This window comes from Lates calcarifer, linkage group LG11 (genome assembly GCF_001640805.2).
Source record: "Lates calcarifer isolate ASB-BC8 linkage group LG11, TLL_Latcal_v3, whole genome shotgun sequence".
Classification (NCBI taxonomy): domain Eukaryota; kingdom Metazoa; phylum Chordata; class Actinopteri; family Centropomidae; genus Lates; species Lates calcarifer.
The window spans coordinates 2,568,190-2,585,731 of NC_066843.1; the positions used below are offsets into that span (position 1 = coordinate 2,568,190).

The 17,542-nt window shown below is 39.8% G+C and overlaps 1 protein-coding gene across 1 annotated transcript in view; it reads right to left on the reverse strand.

Moving 5' to 3' along the window:
• Positions 1-17,542, reverse strand: part of radil2a (Ras association and DIL domains 2a) — a 31,731-nt gene that overhangs the window by 2,648 nt on the left and 11,541 nt on the right. The window contains exons 9-15 of the mRNA XM_018684681.2: positions 12,243-12,462; positions 11,354-11,526; positions 7,895-8,039; positions 5,946-6,127; positions 5,486-5,852; positions 893-1,020; positions 25-164 (exon numbers count right to left, since the gene is read on the reverse strand). Of these exons, the coding sequence (XP_018540197.2) occupies positions 25-164; positions 893-1,020; positions 5,486-5,852; positions 5,946-6,127; positions 7,895-8,039; positions 11,354-11,526; positions 12,243-12,462 (1,355 nt within the window). The remainder of the gene's footprint in view (positions 1-24; positions 165-892; positions 1,021-5,485; positions 5,853-5,945; positions 6,128-7,894; positions 8,040-11,353; positions 11,527-12,242; positions 12,463-17,542) is intronic.

Here is a 17,542-nt window from a genome sequence, read left to right on the forward strand (position 1 = left end):
TGTGTTTACTTTAATAATACTTACACGTTATACTCCATACCAACCAAGCTGATGCCGTTAACAGCCAGGATGCGATCGCCCATTCTCAGTTTCTGACACTGAGCAGCAGGAGAGTCGGGAACCACTGACTTCACGTAAATCCCACTCATTCTCAGTGGTGTTTTCTATTTCAAGATAATACAGGGAAAATAAAAGATTATTGTCAACTATGGAGGCTTGACCTACGGTGGCCAGTGTGGGAACTGAAATATTCCTTTTTAGCCAATAGTGTTACGATGCGTTCCAGTTGTACTTGGAAGTCAGAATTTCTGAGTTCCATTATAGTAGTTAGAACAAAGTTATCAAAATAGTTATTGTTTCTGTCAGTCAACTAAAACAGCTTCAGCTTAGGAAGCCACAAATATCTGCAAATATTATTCTATCTGGAACCATCGTATATGTAGTTTTTAAACTGTGTCATTAAGATTTTGTTAATAAGCTGCCCTCCCACCAAGATATAATGTATCACTGTACCATACTGGCTCTTGTCCAGGAGATTGGTCTGTTAGAACATTGTTGTTTCACTGTGTGGTTTCAGTCTGTTGAGTTTAAATCCCTGCAGTTTAAAGTCCGATCTGATTAGTCTTTTGCGTGAGATCTGAGCAGCTACAGAAGGTTTTTCTGTGCTACTTGTCTGGATTAAATTGTGTGAAAACATAAAACCCCTTTATCTGCTGATCTGAAACAATCCACATGAGAGTTGACCTTTCAAATTCATTTTGATCCACTAGTAGCTGAAACTCTGTGAAACTCTTCTACCCTCTACTTGCAATTAAATCAATGTGACAAAGGAGAAAAGACTCAGTGGATGTACAGTGTGATGGATAATAGATTATAGAAGAAGACGTCGTACCGTTCCATCTACAAGCGCCAACCCGAGACCGTGAGGTCCTCTATGAAGCTCCACTGTGAACACCTCCTCTCTCTCTTCTTTTTCTTCTTCTTCCACATTTTCTGTCTTCCTCTCAGCACATCCACCGGCTAAACAAAGACAGAGAAACACATGGTCACATCAAAACAATGTGGTATTAGATATACTGTGTGTTTAGGCATAATTTTGCTCTTAGGATTAATAATAAGAGCCATGGATTATTAACCATACACAGTATTAATTTTTGGAGAACTTTGGAGAATTTTTGGATGTCTTCAAATGTCCTACCAACAGTCTAAAATCCAAAGTTGAAGATATTGTATTAGTGGTGTCAGGACTTTAGATAATGTGTTGTCTAAAGACTGAAATTACCCACTGAGCTGCCTGAAATCAGATCTGGTGGCTGTGGACATGTTGCCATGCCGCGGTGCTGTAACTTCCAGGGACACAGCAACAGTAGCATTCCCAAACAACCTGTTCCCAGCCCTGCCACTCCTCCTCCCCCTCCTCCCACCTCCTCCTCACCCCCCACCCTCGCTTCCCTCTGCCTTTTCCCAACATGCAGCCTGTCTGCCCCCCACGCAGGACCTGCCCTGAACAATGATGCCCCCCCCCCGATTAAGATTCCACGCACCAACCCAACTGTAAATTCCCATGACGGATCGGCCACTGCTCTTTTCTCTCCTGACATCACCACCTCTCTGTAACTCTTGGACCCAGATTAAAGGATTACCAAACTTTGAAAATAACATTAGCTGTTAGCCAAAACCACAGAGGTAGGTATACTGCAGGCCGAGGTATGACTCAGATGATATAACAGAGTTCCCATCAGGGTAAAAAAAATCCAGGACTTTCCTGAACTGGTCCATTAATTTCAATACAGATTAAATTATGTCTGAAATGTTTAAAATGGGAGATTCATTAATTAATTATCTGATCTGTTATACTTCTATGGCTGTAACTAACAATTTTTCACTTTTGATTAATGTGCTAATTATTTGCCTGATAAGCTAACGAATACTTTACTCTATAAAACATCAATTATCAGTGGAAAATATTCATCACGATGTCTGAGAGACTAAGAAGGCACCACTGTGTTTCAGAAGCAACAGTCCAAAACCTAAAAATATTCAATTTACTATAAAGTAAGGCAAGAAAAAGCAAATTCTCACATTTGAGAAGATGGAACCATCAAATGCTTGACTTTAAGGAATAATAGATTAACAAAATAATTGCGGATTCATTTGCCGTTGATCATTTAATCAGTTAATGGACTAATTGTTGCAACTCTACATAATATGTGCAGATTGGGAAAGTATTACTGAGTATACTGCAGATTAGGACAGATATACTGTACACACAGAGATAGTGCCAGATGGCTTTGTTTCAATCCTAAAACCCTTTAAGCAAATTACTTTTGATAAAAGCATTAACAGAGAAAACACAAAGCAAGTACCCAATGAGAGTAAAGACATCTGATTAAGATCAATGAAATCCTTCAGCTTAAACCCTCTGTAGCTGCACACAACCACATGTGGGGGTGGGTCTGTTAGGGGGCACATTAACACAGAATGAGCTTCTTAACATACAAACACAATCACTCTTGATGAAAAGTGGTTTTGATGGTTGAGATCTGAGGGTTTTCTGGATCAGTCAGGCTAGTTAGATACTACAGTTAGGGGTTGCAAAGGGGCAGAAAATTTCCAGTAAACAGAACTCCGGAAACAAAAGTTTCTGGAAAGTTTACGGAATTCTGTTTTGGTTTACTGTCAAATCCTGGTTGTTAGCACAGAATGCTGGTGACATCATTCCTTGTGACATTACTGGCTTTAATGTCTGCTTTGATGTTCGTTTGCTGAGCCCCGCCCCACCAGTTTTTTACGTACATATTTTGTTTAGCAAAATAATCTTCACAAATTATTTTTTAAGACTAAATACAATCACCAGAGGTAAAAAGCTGATATTAGGCTATGAACGAACTACACCACAATCACATGACGCCAGTGTCACCACCTCTAAGCTTCCAACTTGTAATTTAATTTAGTTCTGATCTCTAATAGTTTGCAAGAGTGGGCATATAAACACAACAAAGCTGTAAAGGTGGACTGGTGAGTAGATTGGGTTTCGTCTCATTTAGCCACTTGTTAGCAAGTGCCTTTTAGAGACATAAAAGCTTAGAAAAATCATAAGTGGGGTATTACTGATGTTTTTTGTGTTGCAGGATAAAATGTGAAAATGTCTCGAGCTTGTGTTAAAACCACAGACCTTGTTTCAGGGATCTAACCATAAACCCACTGACTTTTTGACAAGGGAACCAGAAGTGCTAAAAATGCTAACTTACTTCCTGATTTTAGGACTCATCCATGCACCACTCTATAAGTTAGCATATTAGCACCTCTGGTTCCCTCATCCCAAAGCCCATTCAAAAAAATCCACTGACTTTGGGATGCGGGAAGCAGGAATGCTAAAAAACTTATACAACCATTCCACCTCAGCCAAGTGTAAAAACTTGTTTTCAATATTTAAACTGTTTAACTGTGTTCCAACTCACATTTTTTTTTTTAAATGTTGATGGATGTACACTTACTGTCATGGGAAACACCCCTCCTGAGGCTTAGACACTCTTTACCACAAGCATTGCCAAACATGGTGTGTAATTTTGGTTTATATATTACTTTAATTCTGAAGTAGTCGACTCTCACCCTGACTCCCTATGACTCCTACAAATGACCTAATGACGGAGGCGTCCAAAAACAATAGGGGTGGGAGAGGAAACACTCCTTCCTCTGCACAGCGAATCCACCCTGCACGGCCTTCCACTTGAAATTCCTGACCTCCAGACTCAGTAAAAGATGAAGTGCGCTCCCACCTCTTTTATGTCAAGGTGTGGGGGGGTTACCTTTATGTGTGGATCTGGAACCGCCGGGGACAAATATGCAGCAGGTCCACGAGGTCAAGTCACTAAATACTTTCCTTAATAGATTCAGTCAGTAAGAGGAGGGGAAATGAGGTTTTGGGAGGAATGAGTGCTGCTGACCTCATTCCAAGACTTTAGAAAACACAGGACGAGGATTTAGCTTAAGTGACGAGCTGTGTGTTATTAAAACCTGCTGTGTCTAAGTAAGGCCATGAATGGGCCTTTTTTAGATGGTGTTGGTTTGTCGTCATGTGTGGTGGCACGGTGGTTTTCCTCTTCGTTTCAGGATTTCTTAAAACATTCTTGCTCTGAATTATCATCTGCTGTTGTTGGGATTCCTTTAATATTTTTCAGCTGTGAGTGGGGCCACTTTGTGGCATTATCTATTTTGAAAATTACTTTTTTAAAGGTGCTATATGTAAGTTTTTGCTATCGCTACATGGCTAATGTTAGCATCAACAGCTGTTTATTTACCAGTCTAGATGAAACATTGTGTCAAAGTTCATTCCTTTACTCACCAAGAGTTTTCTCCAGAGGTGAAAGCAACACCATGTTCACTTCTTCTCTTCTACTGAAGTTAGCATGCTAACTAACTAGCTGGCCTGTCCCATCTCGTAATACCACTTTATGATAGTGAGTCTCTTGTTTTGTAAACACAGCAATGTCTGAAGCTCTTGGTAAGTAAACAGCTGCTAATGCTAACGTTAGCTATGTACTGGCAGCAACAACTTACGTATAGCACCTTTAAATGGTATGCTTGGGCTGCAGCTATTTTCGTTATGGATGAATCTGTTGATTTTTGGCCATGCTAGCAGGGCGGGGAGGCTGGGTGTGGCAGCTTTGGTGTGTTGGTTGCTCCAGGGTGAAATATCTCAACAACTGTTGGATGGTTTGTCAAATAATTTGCAACAGATATTCACCAGTAACTCTAATGATCCTGTGACTTTTCATCATCAGGTCAAAATGTGAATTTATCCAATGCAATGATACTGTGGAAAACTACAGTCCTGACAATTACAGTTCAACGTCAGTGTGTTTTGGTGTTTAGCTGTCGCCTGTGGTTGTGGCACATTTCCATATTTGGTTGTGTTGTGTCTGCATTTGCAGTGTTTATGTTTACACCCAGTTTTTATGCTGCATGTGTATCCTTCAGTGGGCCACTGTGTAAAACAGAAAAGCTGCAAATCCTCACATTTGAGGAGCTAAGATTAACACATTTCTCAAGTGAGTTGATCACATTTGAGAAACATCTTAATAATTATCAAATCTGATGAATAATCTTTTCTCAAATGAGTCAAGCACTGGAATATACTCTGCCTGACCACTTTATTAGGTACACCTATGCAATTCAGTACAAGAGCTCTGCCACATGTTCTCCCTTTATCAAACTTAAAATGGCCAGTTTTTCAGGTGGCCACTGACTGTATTCTGCAATTATTCTGTGGAAGTCAATCCCATTCCCATTTCACAGGCCTGTTAGCAACAACTCCTATTCCCAAAGAAGTGGATGTGATACATCACTTACACTTCCACTGCCTGTGGGTGAGTGCTTCACTTTTATAAGCAACATGTCTCAGCCTGTTGATCATCCACTTTGGCTCTGATCTCACACCTTACTTGAAACTAGGGCTGGATTTTGGCACCAATCTCCTAGTTACCTTTCTTTTGTTGGCGTGCGCCCTCCTGCAGATCGGCCTCCAGCTCGGCCAACTCCATACCCTGGGGGGTGTTGGGTGGTGTGAGCAGGCAGGACGGGTCCAGCGCCAGGCTCTTGTGGTAGCCCATGTCAGCCTGTCCGGGGAGGGCGTTCTGCAGCTCCAGGCTCTTCAGCTTCTGGGTCAGGACCGCCTCGCAGCTGCTCAGGTCACCGTGAGATCCTCGGGCCTGGGGGGCGGAGCAGTCCGGGTCTGCCTCAGAGGAAGGGCAGGCAACTGGGTCGGAGACCTCCTGATGGTCCGGATCCGGGTAGACTCTGACAGAGGGTGAGGTCGCAGACTGGCTGTCTGTGGTCGTCCCATTGAGAGCCTGAGTTTGGGGGATATAAAGTCAATCAACAACAGATGTAGAAACATCAAAGTGTTCCGTTTCTTGACTCTCTGGGGTCAGGGAGCTCGTTACCTGTTCCTCCACATCGGGTTCGGCTCGGGTTTCACCGCAGGGGAGCTGGCGAATGAACTCCTGCAGACGTACGAGCTGCTCGAACAGAGCCGGCTCCACGATGGGTTTACCCAGCTCCAGGTGAAACGTGCTGCTGGGCAGGATGAGCGGCGGGTGGTTGTCGAAGCTCTCCAGGATGTCGCCTGCAGGAAGAGAGATCGCCACCCCCTCCGGTTATTATCCATCACAAATGACCTGACCTTCGCTACAGCTTTCTAATGAAATTCAACCTCCAAGTAAAGCTGCTGTATCGGGGTTAACACCTAATTAAGAGCTGTAAATAAAGTACAGGACTGTTGCTGGATCTGTTTCTTTCGCAGCGGGGTGTGGGTCAGTGTGGGCGAAGGTGGGAACGAGGTGGTGGCTCTCCCGCTGGGAGAGGCTGGATTTGGGAGGTAACCGTGGACTGAAGCTGATTGGTGGAGACAGACTGACGGGACAGGATTACTCACAGTACGTCCAAACTAAGCTGGTTAAATTTGTAAACACATCTTTTTCTGTGTGTTTTCCTCCGTCCAGACTGAAACAACATTTTTATCCCCTAAAAACTGAACAGTCTCCAGAGTTTATAAACTTAAAAACACTGGCCCAGTTTTGGGAGCTGTGTTTAGAGCCTCTTACTTTAAGAAGGAAAAGAGATTTTGCTGTTGTTGTTGAGGCGTTTCAGTCTTTCCAAAAACAACCTGAAAGCTCAATAAATAAATTTCATAATTACGAATTAAGCTTTAATTATTTCTTCAATTATTTCATTTTTGCACCTCTCCCACCCTCTGCAAGTTTACCTGAAGAACTTTCACTAGGGACTTCACTTTCTGCCTTTAAATCACTTCTAAAAATTCACTTTTACCGAATGGCTTTTGCATAACTATTACTATAATGAATCATTATAATAATTAACTGTTTTGAAAGGTTCTATATAAATTAATATTATTGTTACACATCTTACAGTTTGGTCTGGTCATCAACTGAACAACTAAGAATGTAGAACATGTAATATGTTGACACACCATTAGCTGATATTTGGGAACCCTGCGTTTTCTTCAGAGCGTCTCAGCCTCTTTTTAAAATCATATTATTAAACTTGTTGTGTTCACAGTTATTTATGATGAAGTCTTGTGCAGTTGAGCGTGTCGACTGTCAAGTCAGAACATGCAAACTACACAATACATTGTTCTGGTTCCCACTGAAAGAGGAGTCTGGTTACATCAGTTTACAGTAAACATGGCCGTCCTGAAGGAAACCACAGCTCAGAAAAAAGGGAAGAGGGTGGTTTCATAATCCAGTGTTCACAGGCATTTTGCCTCCCTGATTTTTCTTATTGTCACCTATTTTTATATTTCAAATAAATGCTGATAAATTCACAACTTTGCCTGAAAAGCACATTCACTTTAAAGACCAATAAGCCATTCAAACTGAACTGAGGGTGACAGATGTACTGGTCATTTATTTTTTCAGACTAGAGCTGCAACGATTAATTGATTAGTTGATTTAAAAGAAATGATTGTATTGTTGTAAAATTGTCCCTTTTCAAGCTTCTCCAGCTTCTTAAACGTGATTTGCTGCTTTTCTTTGTCTTAAATGACAATAAATGAGTGTTGAATAACTCAAAACAGTCTGAAGACACTACTTCGGGGTTTGGGATGTTCTGGACTACAATTAATTTGTTGTAGCAGCAGTGCAGATACTGAGAGACAGAATGGTCAATTACTTACATAACTGATTGATAAGGCAATTCTTTTTTCAATTAATTGATAAATGTCACAATATATAGAACTACGGTCCATGACATCTTTTAATTACTTGTTTTGTCCAACCAAAAGTCCAAAATCAAATATTTGATTATTTTTCTGTCAATCAACTAATCAGCTCCTCATTTTACCTTTAAAATGTTCTACCTCTGTGTTGCTCACCTGTCCTGACGGCGTCCTGAGCATCATCTGGCGATGGCGTCCACCCGCTGGGGCAGGCTTTCCCAGAGTTATACTCCCTCAGCATGTGGTGAAGCTGGGCTGGGTTCAGGGCGGCAAACTCTGTCCTGAGAGATGACCAGGATGCCTGAACGAACAAAAAACAAAAAACCATTCATAAACTTAAAATGCGGTGATTGTAAAACCCGAAAGAATCACTTTGTAGTTGAGAGAATGACAGGGTGGGAAGTATTTTCCCAACATGCTTGAGAAAAAAAGAGTCATTGCTACTCTCTCATTTGCATTCAAAGCATTTTAAACCAATTATATGATCTAGTAAATGGTCTTTGTACCCTGTCACCCCAAGGCCAGATGTGGTAACAAAGCCTCTTGGGAAAATATTTCTTCAAAGCCTTATCCTGTGTTTGTTATTTCATTTAATCAACACGTGGTCCTGTGCAGCGTGAGAAGTGTAAACTCCTCATTATCTCCCCTCTCAGGTTGCTGCGAACGTCCTTATCATGAAATATGACTATTACCTCACAAAAACACCTGAGATATCTGATCTTTTGATGACTACGGAAAAGTAGCTCAAGGATAAGGAAGCAAGGTGAGTCACTTGGCAGCGACGTTCGTGTGATTATTACAAGACAAACTTTACAAACATTACGCAGCTCATTCAGTCTGTTTCCAGTTGAATTGGTGGAAGTCGGACTGTGCCCAGACATGCTGGTGCCACAGTAGGAAAACCTGTGAGTTAAATGTTGTCAAGTCCCAGCCCTAAACTCAGCAGAAGGTGAAGTTTAAATGCTGCTCATAAACAGAAGAAACTTAAAAACGTCTCTGTTATGTCTGAGATTTAATGTTTGGATGCTTATATTCTCCCCTAAAAATAACTTCTCAGATGTTGTCTTCTCCACAACTGCTGACAAAACAAGCCAGGCCACATCCCTCTGGTGTAATTTACAACTGTGCCAGCAGCGAGCCACTTCAGTTCTTAAGAGCCCAGAAAACTCCAGATGGAAGAAAGAAAATCTGTCAAGGGTGTGTGCCTCTGCTGCCACGGCCACAAAGTGACCTCATATATGCCAGGGCAGGGACAAAAGTAAAAAACCACCAGCTTCCTAGCAACCGTCCAATCCAACAGACAGATAAGACAGAGCTGTCGACAGCTGTTGTGGTATAGAGTCATACAGTGGAAAAACAGGTGTTAACCTCAGAGTGTAAAACTATACCTAACATGCCCAGTTCATCCAAATATAATATGTTCTGACACACATTTCAGCTTTAAATTAGTTCTGTGGTCAGCTCCAACAGCACAGAAACCTTATTTTCTATTATTATTTCCCAACCAGACAGACCTCAGCAACTAAAAAAGTCTAAAAATATATAAACATATTTCTGTTGAGGATGAAAATAAACAGCCAGACATGATTACAAATGGGAGTAATCTTCAGTAAATCAAACTCAGTCAGTTCCAACACATGAACGTCTACTACAACTGGAGGAGTGTTAAAACCAGTTAGCAAGCGAGTGGATTAGTTTAAAGGTGCTATACGTAAGTGTTGTTTACATTAGGCCCCAGGTGACTCTGATTTGTTGTTACAACAGCCAGAAGCACTGATGAAATACTACTACTGAAATAAGTGCAACCAGTGGCCTTGATAACGACCCACAGAGGTTAAATACTCTTGGATAGAACAGAACAGTAAATGCAACAATGGCTAAAATTCTTGATAAATGACCATTATCACCACCACCTGCTCCTGACAAATTTGACAACAAAGAAAACAAAGTGATAGAAATACAAGCAAAACAAGAGTTAGCATCGGGATTTCCGCTGACGACAGCTCTTGGCTAAAGCAACGGAGTTTGATGCTGAACTTGTTTCTTTTAGACTGGTAAACAGCTGCTAATGCTAACATTAGCTATGTAGAACAAGGAGAAACACATATCACCTTTAAATAGTTAGCACTTGGGCTGCAACTATTTGTACTCTTGATAAATCTGTTGATTTTTAGGACGATGAGAAGTCTGGGGTGAAAACAGCAACCGTAACCACAACAGTGGCTAAAGTTCATAGTAAAGAAAACGTAGTGACAGAAATATAACACAAATTAGCATCAGCATTTCTGCCAGAGACAGTTCTTGGCAAGTGTTGATGTAACTTGCGACGTTTCCTCTAGACTGGTAAGTAAACAGCTGTTAATGCTAACGTTAGCTATGTAGCGATAGCAAAAATGTACATTTAATTAGTTAGCTAAAGGTAAAGGATAGATGGTTGAAAACAATTAAGAGTAATGGATAAAAATAGAAATAGTTGGCCTAAACTAATGGATAGAGAAGAAACCTGAAGTCGACATAAACGAACCAACCCACCTCTCCGTTCGTATTCGGTCTTCCTGTCTTTAACTAATGTCTCTCTCGTTTACAGTTTACAATGTTCCCTTACTGAGCTGTTCCCCACATCAACATGTTGTTTCAATAAAAACCCATTAAGAAGCAGTGAAACCCAAGAGCTAATAGGCTCTCGCTGCATTTGTCTTGTACAGTAAAAAGGATTAAGAAGTACAGCCAAGCTTTGATGTGAAAGGTTTATTCTGAGGTTTATACTGTATTTAAGATGTATAGATTGTATAAAGTAAGCAGCTTTTTCTATTTATAGCCAGAGCACATGGCTACTTCACCACAAAAACATCCAACAGCATCATGTTTCCAGCTGCCATAAACCTGTGAATCACCTTTTTGTTTTACCTTTGTTCTTCCAGTGTCATACCAGAGCAGTTTTTTATGTCTTAAGTTTCTCTCTATGACCCTGAATCCCTCAGTGTTCAATAACCAGCTGGGTGACAGCTCAGCTTCCTTCTGAAAAGGTGCAAAGGTTAAACAAGATTTGAATAGGTAACTAAGAAAGGAAGGATTAAGCGTCAAGTTGGCAGCACAACAAAGATTAAACACAAGTAAAAGCAAATATAAACCTGTTGTTCTGGTGATGCACAGGAGTGTTTGATGTTATTACTGAGCATACATTGTATTTCTTTGTCTTTGAACATTAAAATGCCATTTGAGGTCTTAGTTTTTCCACTTGGCTTACATGAGCATAAACAGGATTTCAGCTGATAATTTATTACTTACCTACTCTCAGGCTAACAGGATACACTCAGGTATGGATGGTTTTCAGTTAGATAAGTGAGTGCCAAACCTTTATTACTGCCATGACGTTATAATTTGATCATTTTAGTGTATTTACTTAATCTGTTCCTGCGGGTTATTTCCTCATATTTGATCAATGAGTCACTGTACTCTGGTAGCACAAGTCCATCTGTTCTCACTGCTGTTAAAACCATAAACTGATCACATGCCTCGACAGACGAGTCAGAATCAGGGTTGAGTTAAGTTCAGATTTCCAAAAGATGGAAGGTTTTGCACCTAAAACATAAACATTTAAATGTCTCCTCTGACCTGCAGCAGGGTTTCTTTGGGTGTGGCCAGCAGGTTGACGGCAGCCGAAAGCTTCTGGAAGAACTCGGTGGCCAGGTCGCCCAGTCCGATGCTCTGGATCCAGTCCATCATCAGGTCCAGGTTGGCCCGGATCTGAACGCCCCGGGACCACTGGTAGAACCCAGCAACAGATCCTGAACAACAAAGTGGTGCTAGATTAGTCTTGACATCTGTAGCCCTTATTTTCCCATGTTTTTTGGTGTAAATGATTGATAAGGATGAAAATCTTTGGAATCACTAACAGCTACTGCAATATAATCCAATGGGCAATCGTCCATGTCAATGTACATCCACTAAAGTGCTTGTTTTTGCTATAGACAAGCTCAGATTGTTATTATAAGTGTCTGACAACATTATGGATAGGATTCCTACAGAGACAGACCTTTTTATTTTGAGTAAGATCCTTTTTGTTTAACCAGAAACATTGCTATTTATCACTACCAGACTCCACTGACAAAAACAGGAATTTTACTAAGCAGACAACATGAGTTCTTGGAATACCTCCATCTGCCTCCATCTGTTACGTTTGTGTTGTTGTGTGGTATTTTTTACGCATATAAAGGATCTAATTACTTCTTCCACCACTGAAAGTCACACAATGACACAAAGAAACAGAGGCAGCATTATTCTAAGAACTCCTGTGTTCTGTTTGGTAAAATCGTTGTTTTTGTCAGTGGAGTTTGGTATTGATATATAGCAATGTTTCTGGTTAAACAAAAAGGATCTTACTCTTTAATACAAAGGTCTATCTGTAGGAATATTATCTGTAGTGGACAAACTGGTAGACCTACCGACCAACCAACAAACAACATCTAAAACTGGTCCAACAGGTTTCTTGATGTGACCTCACCTCTCTCCATGAGGGCATTGAACAGCGATGCATTGATGAAGAAGAACAGGTAGGCACAGAGCTGTAACGAGATGTCCGGATGCACCTGGAAAGCTGTGAGGAGCTTCAGTGCCTCCTTCAGCACCTCCAGGATGCCGCCGAGTCCATCGGGCACTCGCAGCTGGCCGCCCTCTGAGAACGGGTTCCCGTCAAGGAGCCCGGGCAGCGCCGAGTACATACTCTGTGGAGAGAGACGGGGATATTTTACTGCTCACAGGAGAAATTCTCCTTTGCTTGCACATGATTTCTGACTGTGTTAAGTTCAGTAACGTACTCATCTGTCTTGCTCAGTGTTGCTATGAACAGAACATAAAGACACAATGACTCAGAGTGAGGGAGGCATCCACTGAGTGCACAGGAAACTTTGCAGGAGAGCTTGTGTTTCGCACCACAAAGGGCAGCTGCACTGAGTCATTATAGATGCTAAAAGCTGAATGTTCATGTGTAAAAACAGTATAGTTTCACACAGAGAGTTAGAATATAGGACATACAATTTATGCCTTTTTAACATCATTTACATTATCATGTAAATTTTGTTGCCTTGTTTTCACACAGCCATGTTTAGGCATTGAAAAACTTTATTTTTTGAGTGTCTGACAACATTATGGATAGGATTCCAATAGAGACAGACCTTTTTATTAAAGAGTAAGATTGTTTTTGTTTATTCAGACACGTTGCTATATATCACTACCAGACTCCATTGACAAAACAGAGCAGAACACAGGAGCTGCTGGAATACCACTGCAGTTTGTTTGTGTTTATTGTGTGCTACTTTAACTTCTATAAAGGATCTGAATACTTCTTCCAACACTGAAAGTCACACAGTGACACAAACAAACTAACAGATAGAGGCAGTGGTATTCCAAGAACCCTTGTTGTCTGTTCTGTAAAATTCCTGTTTTTGTCAATAGAGTCTGGTATTAATATATAACAATATTTCTGGAAACAATAACAGAAACACTTGGTAACACTTTAAGTCCAAATATCCAGATAATAAGATCTAGAAGCATTGCTATACATCAGTACCAGACTCCATTGACAAAAACAGGAATTTTACTGAGCAGAACACAGGAGCTGCTGCCTCCATCTGTTACTTTGCATGTGTTATTGTGTGGTATTTTCACTTCTATAAAGTATCTGAACACTTCTTCCACCACTGAAAGTAACACAATAACACAAACAAACTAACATACTGAGGCAGCGGTATTCCAAAAACTTGTGTGTTCTGTTCCTTAAAATTACTGTTTTTGCCAATGGAGTCTGGCAGTGATATAGTTTTAAAAAAAGGTGAAGTGCCTGACAAAGAAATAAGAAATTTCTCTAAAATATATATATATAAAAGAGGAACTACAGTTCTGCTAACACTGCAGAATCATCATGCCAGCTGTTTCACTGAACACCACCCCCTGACAGATCCAGCTCTTATCACGACTCCTTCGTCTGACACAGTTCTGCCATTGTTTCAACATGAATGACATCACCCTGATAGGTACTCACACACATCAACACACTGACCTCAGACAAACTGAAAGAGGCTGTAAAGACGACAATAACCCTGCGAGCCTGAGGCGAGGGGGGTCAGCTGATAGTTTACAGCGAGGCTCAGCAGATCTGCAGGTGCTGAGTGATATGTTATCGTGGAGACAGACTGCAGGGAGACAGGAGGAGGCTGAGGGGGTTTATAGGGAGGGATATAGTTTTTAAATCACATCTGCAGCTGCTTTTTAAATTATTTTCATGTTTCAAAGTGAAAAAGATTGATGGGGAGAGAACGGTGAACAGCAGCTGCAATGTAGCCCAATGGGCAATCGTCCACGTCAAAGTTCATCCACTGATTCAGATTGTTAAGTGTCTGACAACATTATGGATATGATTCCTACAGAGATACAACCTTTTATTAAAGAAATAGATCCTGTTTATTTAACCAGAAATGTCTGTGTCAATCAATACCAGACTTAATTGACAAAAACATGAATTTTACCAAGCAGAACACAGGTGCTGCTGCCTTGCTCTGTTAGCTTGTTTGTGTTATTGTGTGGTACTTTTACTTCTATAAAGTATCTGGATACTTCTTCCACCACTGAAAGTAACACAATAACACAAATAAACTAAGAGCTTGAAGCAGTGGTATTCCAGCAACTCCTGTGTTCTGCTTGGTAAAATTTCTGTTTTTCTCAATGGAGTCTGGTAGTGATATATGGTGATGTTTCTGGTTTAACAAAAAGGATTTTACTTGTTAATTAAAAAAAAGAATCATCTATCTCATCAGCTTATTGACTAAAATGTAAAATTCAGAAACAGCCATTTTATCACTACCAGACTCCATTGACAAAAACAATAATTTAACATGCTGAAATATAGCTGCTTACATCTGTTAGTTTGTTTGTGTTATTGATTGATTTTTCTGCTTAAATAAAAAGGATCTTACTCTTTAATAAATGGTCTATCTCTGCAGGAATCCTATCCATAATGTTGTCAGACACTTATACACCTAAAAACGTGAAAACAAGGCCCAGGTTCAAAAACAATCCCTTAATGTCCTCTGGTCCAGTTTTACTCATATACATCATTTTTAAACAGCCAGAAGAAAAAGAAGAAGTACAAAAATGGCACATTAAGTCATTTTACAGGAAATTAACAGTCCCCCCCCCCCCTCTGCTGGGTGTCTCTCTGACAGTTTGTCTTCCTCTGCAGGAAACAGACTGCTGCTCATGGCTGCAAATCCTCCTCCTGTTTTTCTATCTGACAGAGGGACAGTCACCACCAAACACATGCAGATATACTGTAGTATACTGTCTGTAATTAAAGGGAGTAATTACAGCATATATTTCTGCTGCTGCTGAGTGACTAACAAGCTCTGAGAGTGACAAATAAACACAAAGTGTTTCTGAAAAAGCCACATAAAAGAAACTCTTATTAAGCTGAAGAGCACATACTGTTCAGTAAAGTATGTTTTTTTCTGTTTAAGCTGTTATTTTTGCAGCACAAGCAACAGAAATATGAGAATTCAAAACAACAGCACAGGCTGTTCCTGCTTCCTTCCCTCCCTTCCTCAAGCGGTCACCATACAGGGTGGTGGCGTTTCTACAGACTCTGCTGTTTGGTGACGTCGGCTGGACTCTGCAGTTAAACCAGACCAGTTTTAATGAGTCACTTTATCATGGGAAAGCTGTGTAAATCCAGTCTGGGAGAGTCCTGTCGGGCTGTAAACCAGGAGAGCAGACTGTTGTCATCCAGATGTAAGACTGGCATAAAGCTGTCAGTTAAGATTATTTTTCATCATTTCTTTTTTTATGTGGTGTACCACAAGGCTCCATCATAAGCCCCTTTTATTTTCATTTTATATATGCACTTCCACTGGTGTCTGTTTTTTAAGAATGTTTTTTAAAAAAATGTTTTAAACTTCCAAAGCCTGTGGGAGGGAAGCTAAGGTGCTTACTTTTAAGATATGTTTTAACAAATTTTGGTTTTATTAGTTTCTTTCAACCATTTTTCTTTGAACTTTATGAGTAGCTGCATCTTAACTGTATTTATGTTGCATCTTTAACTATTTTTGTAGAGTTACTGTAGCCCTGTGTCCTCCATGAGTTGCTTGATTTTTCTTTTTTAAATTTTGTTTTAAAGCTCTGTGTTATGCATAGGAGCGCCATAAAAAGAAATAAACTGGTAAAAGGAATAAATAAAAGAAAAAAATAAGTTTTAAAAAATGGAACTATAAAGACAAATAAAAGAGAAAAGAATAATTAATGAGATTTTTAATTTATTTATTTTGATATATATGTAATTATATATATGATATAGAAATATATATTTATTTATATTCGGTGTATACATTAATTAAAAAGTAATTAATTTTTTCTGTCTATTTTTACAAATTTTAATTAATTTACTTCTATATAACGCCATTTATCTATTTTTATTTTTATTCTTTTTAATAGAAACTTTTCATGGCACACTTTGGACTCCATACTGTCCTCAGTTCATACTCTATATCCAGACCCCCTCCTTCACTTATTTCTCATCTACTGACACCTTAAATCATGGCTGAACACCCACGTTTATACAATCAGGTTTGATCATTTATATAACAATAAAATTGTTTTGATTTTGTTTGTCACAGTAATTTAACTTCAATTTATTTAATTGTATTTTAAATCAAATGCTTTCTGTAAATAAATCTGACTTCCAACATTTCACTGAAAAGCTGAGAACCTTCAGCTGTTCATATAGTGGTTCTCACAGAATCAGACATTTAGTTTTTTGTTATTCAACAAACCAGTGAAACCTTGAGAGACGAGATTGTGTCTGTTTATATTCCAGTCGGTGGAAAAGAGACCGCGCTCACTATCTCACAGGCTTTTCCTGATGGAGAGTCAGTGTTTCCATTCTGTTATTGTGTTTTCTGTCTGGAAAACGCTCAATGAAAACAGAAAATGGTGTTTACACAGTTCAATTTCCTGCTTCACATGTGACCTGATGCTCAGATTTTACAGGTCAAAAGGACGTGAAACAAGTTCATGTCATTATATCAAAGTACATGTGGACTTTAGACCTTATCAGCCCGATTATAAGACGATAACAACACAATTCTTGGCTGTTGGACAGATTTTCTTCCCATTTCATTTCTGCAGTAACGACGTGAGGAGACACTACAAACTCATCTTAACTCATCGTCATCTTATTTCCTCTGTGGCAGCTAAACACGTTACACAATCCCTCACCAACTCCCACATGTTAAACTGCCACTAATGTAACATGTTTAGTGTTGACCGACTCTGAAATAATCACTATAAACAGACTGAAAATGTGAGGTAGCATAGCAACATGAAGGCTACAAACAACCAAAGACAGCGCTACACTGGTGTTCTCTCCATTCAAAAAGAACACGATGTTATGACCACACAACTGTCGCATCCACAAAAATATAAGACTACCCTACCCTACTACCTACCTAATATCCTAATAAAAAAACATACACCACTAGAACTCAGTTCTCAAAAACAAGGAAAAAAGCTATAAAAAGGGGAAATAAACAAGCAAAAATATTTGTTTTAAAAGTTGATAAGTGTCTTATTCTGTTGGCAGATAATTTCGCTTAACAGACTGAAAACACTAGCTAGCATAGCAACAAAAAAGCTACAAACGACCCATAATGCAACGCTCTTTGTAGAGGATAGAATCCAATGTTTGGACCACAAAACTGTTGTGTCCTCAAATATAAGACTACTCCCAGTTTTTGAAACCTAATTTCCAGAAAAATA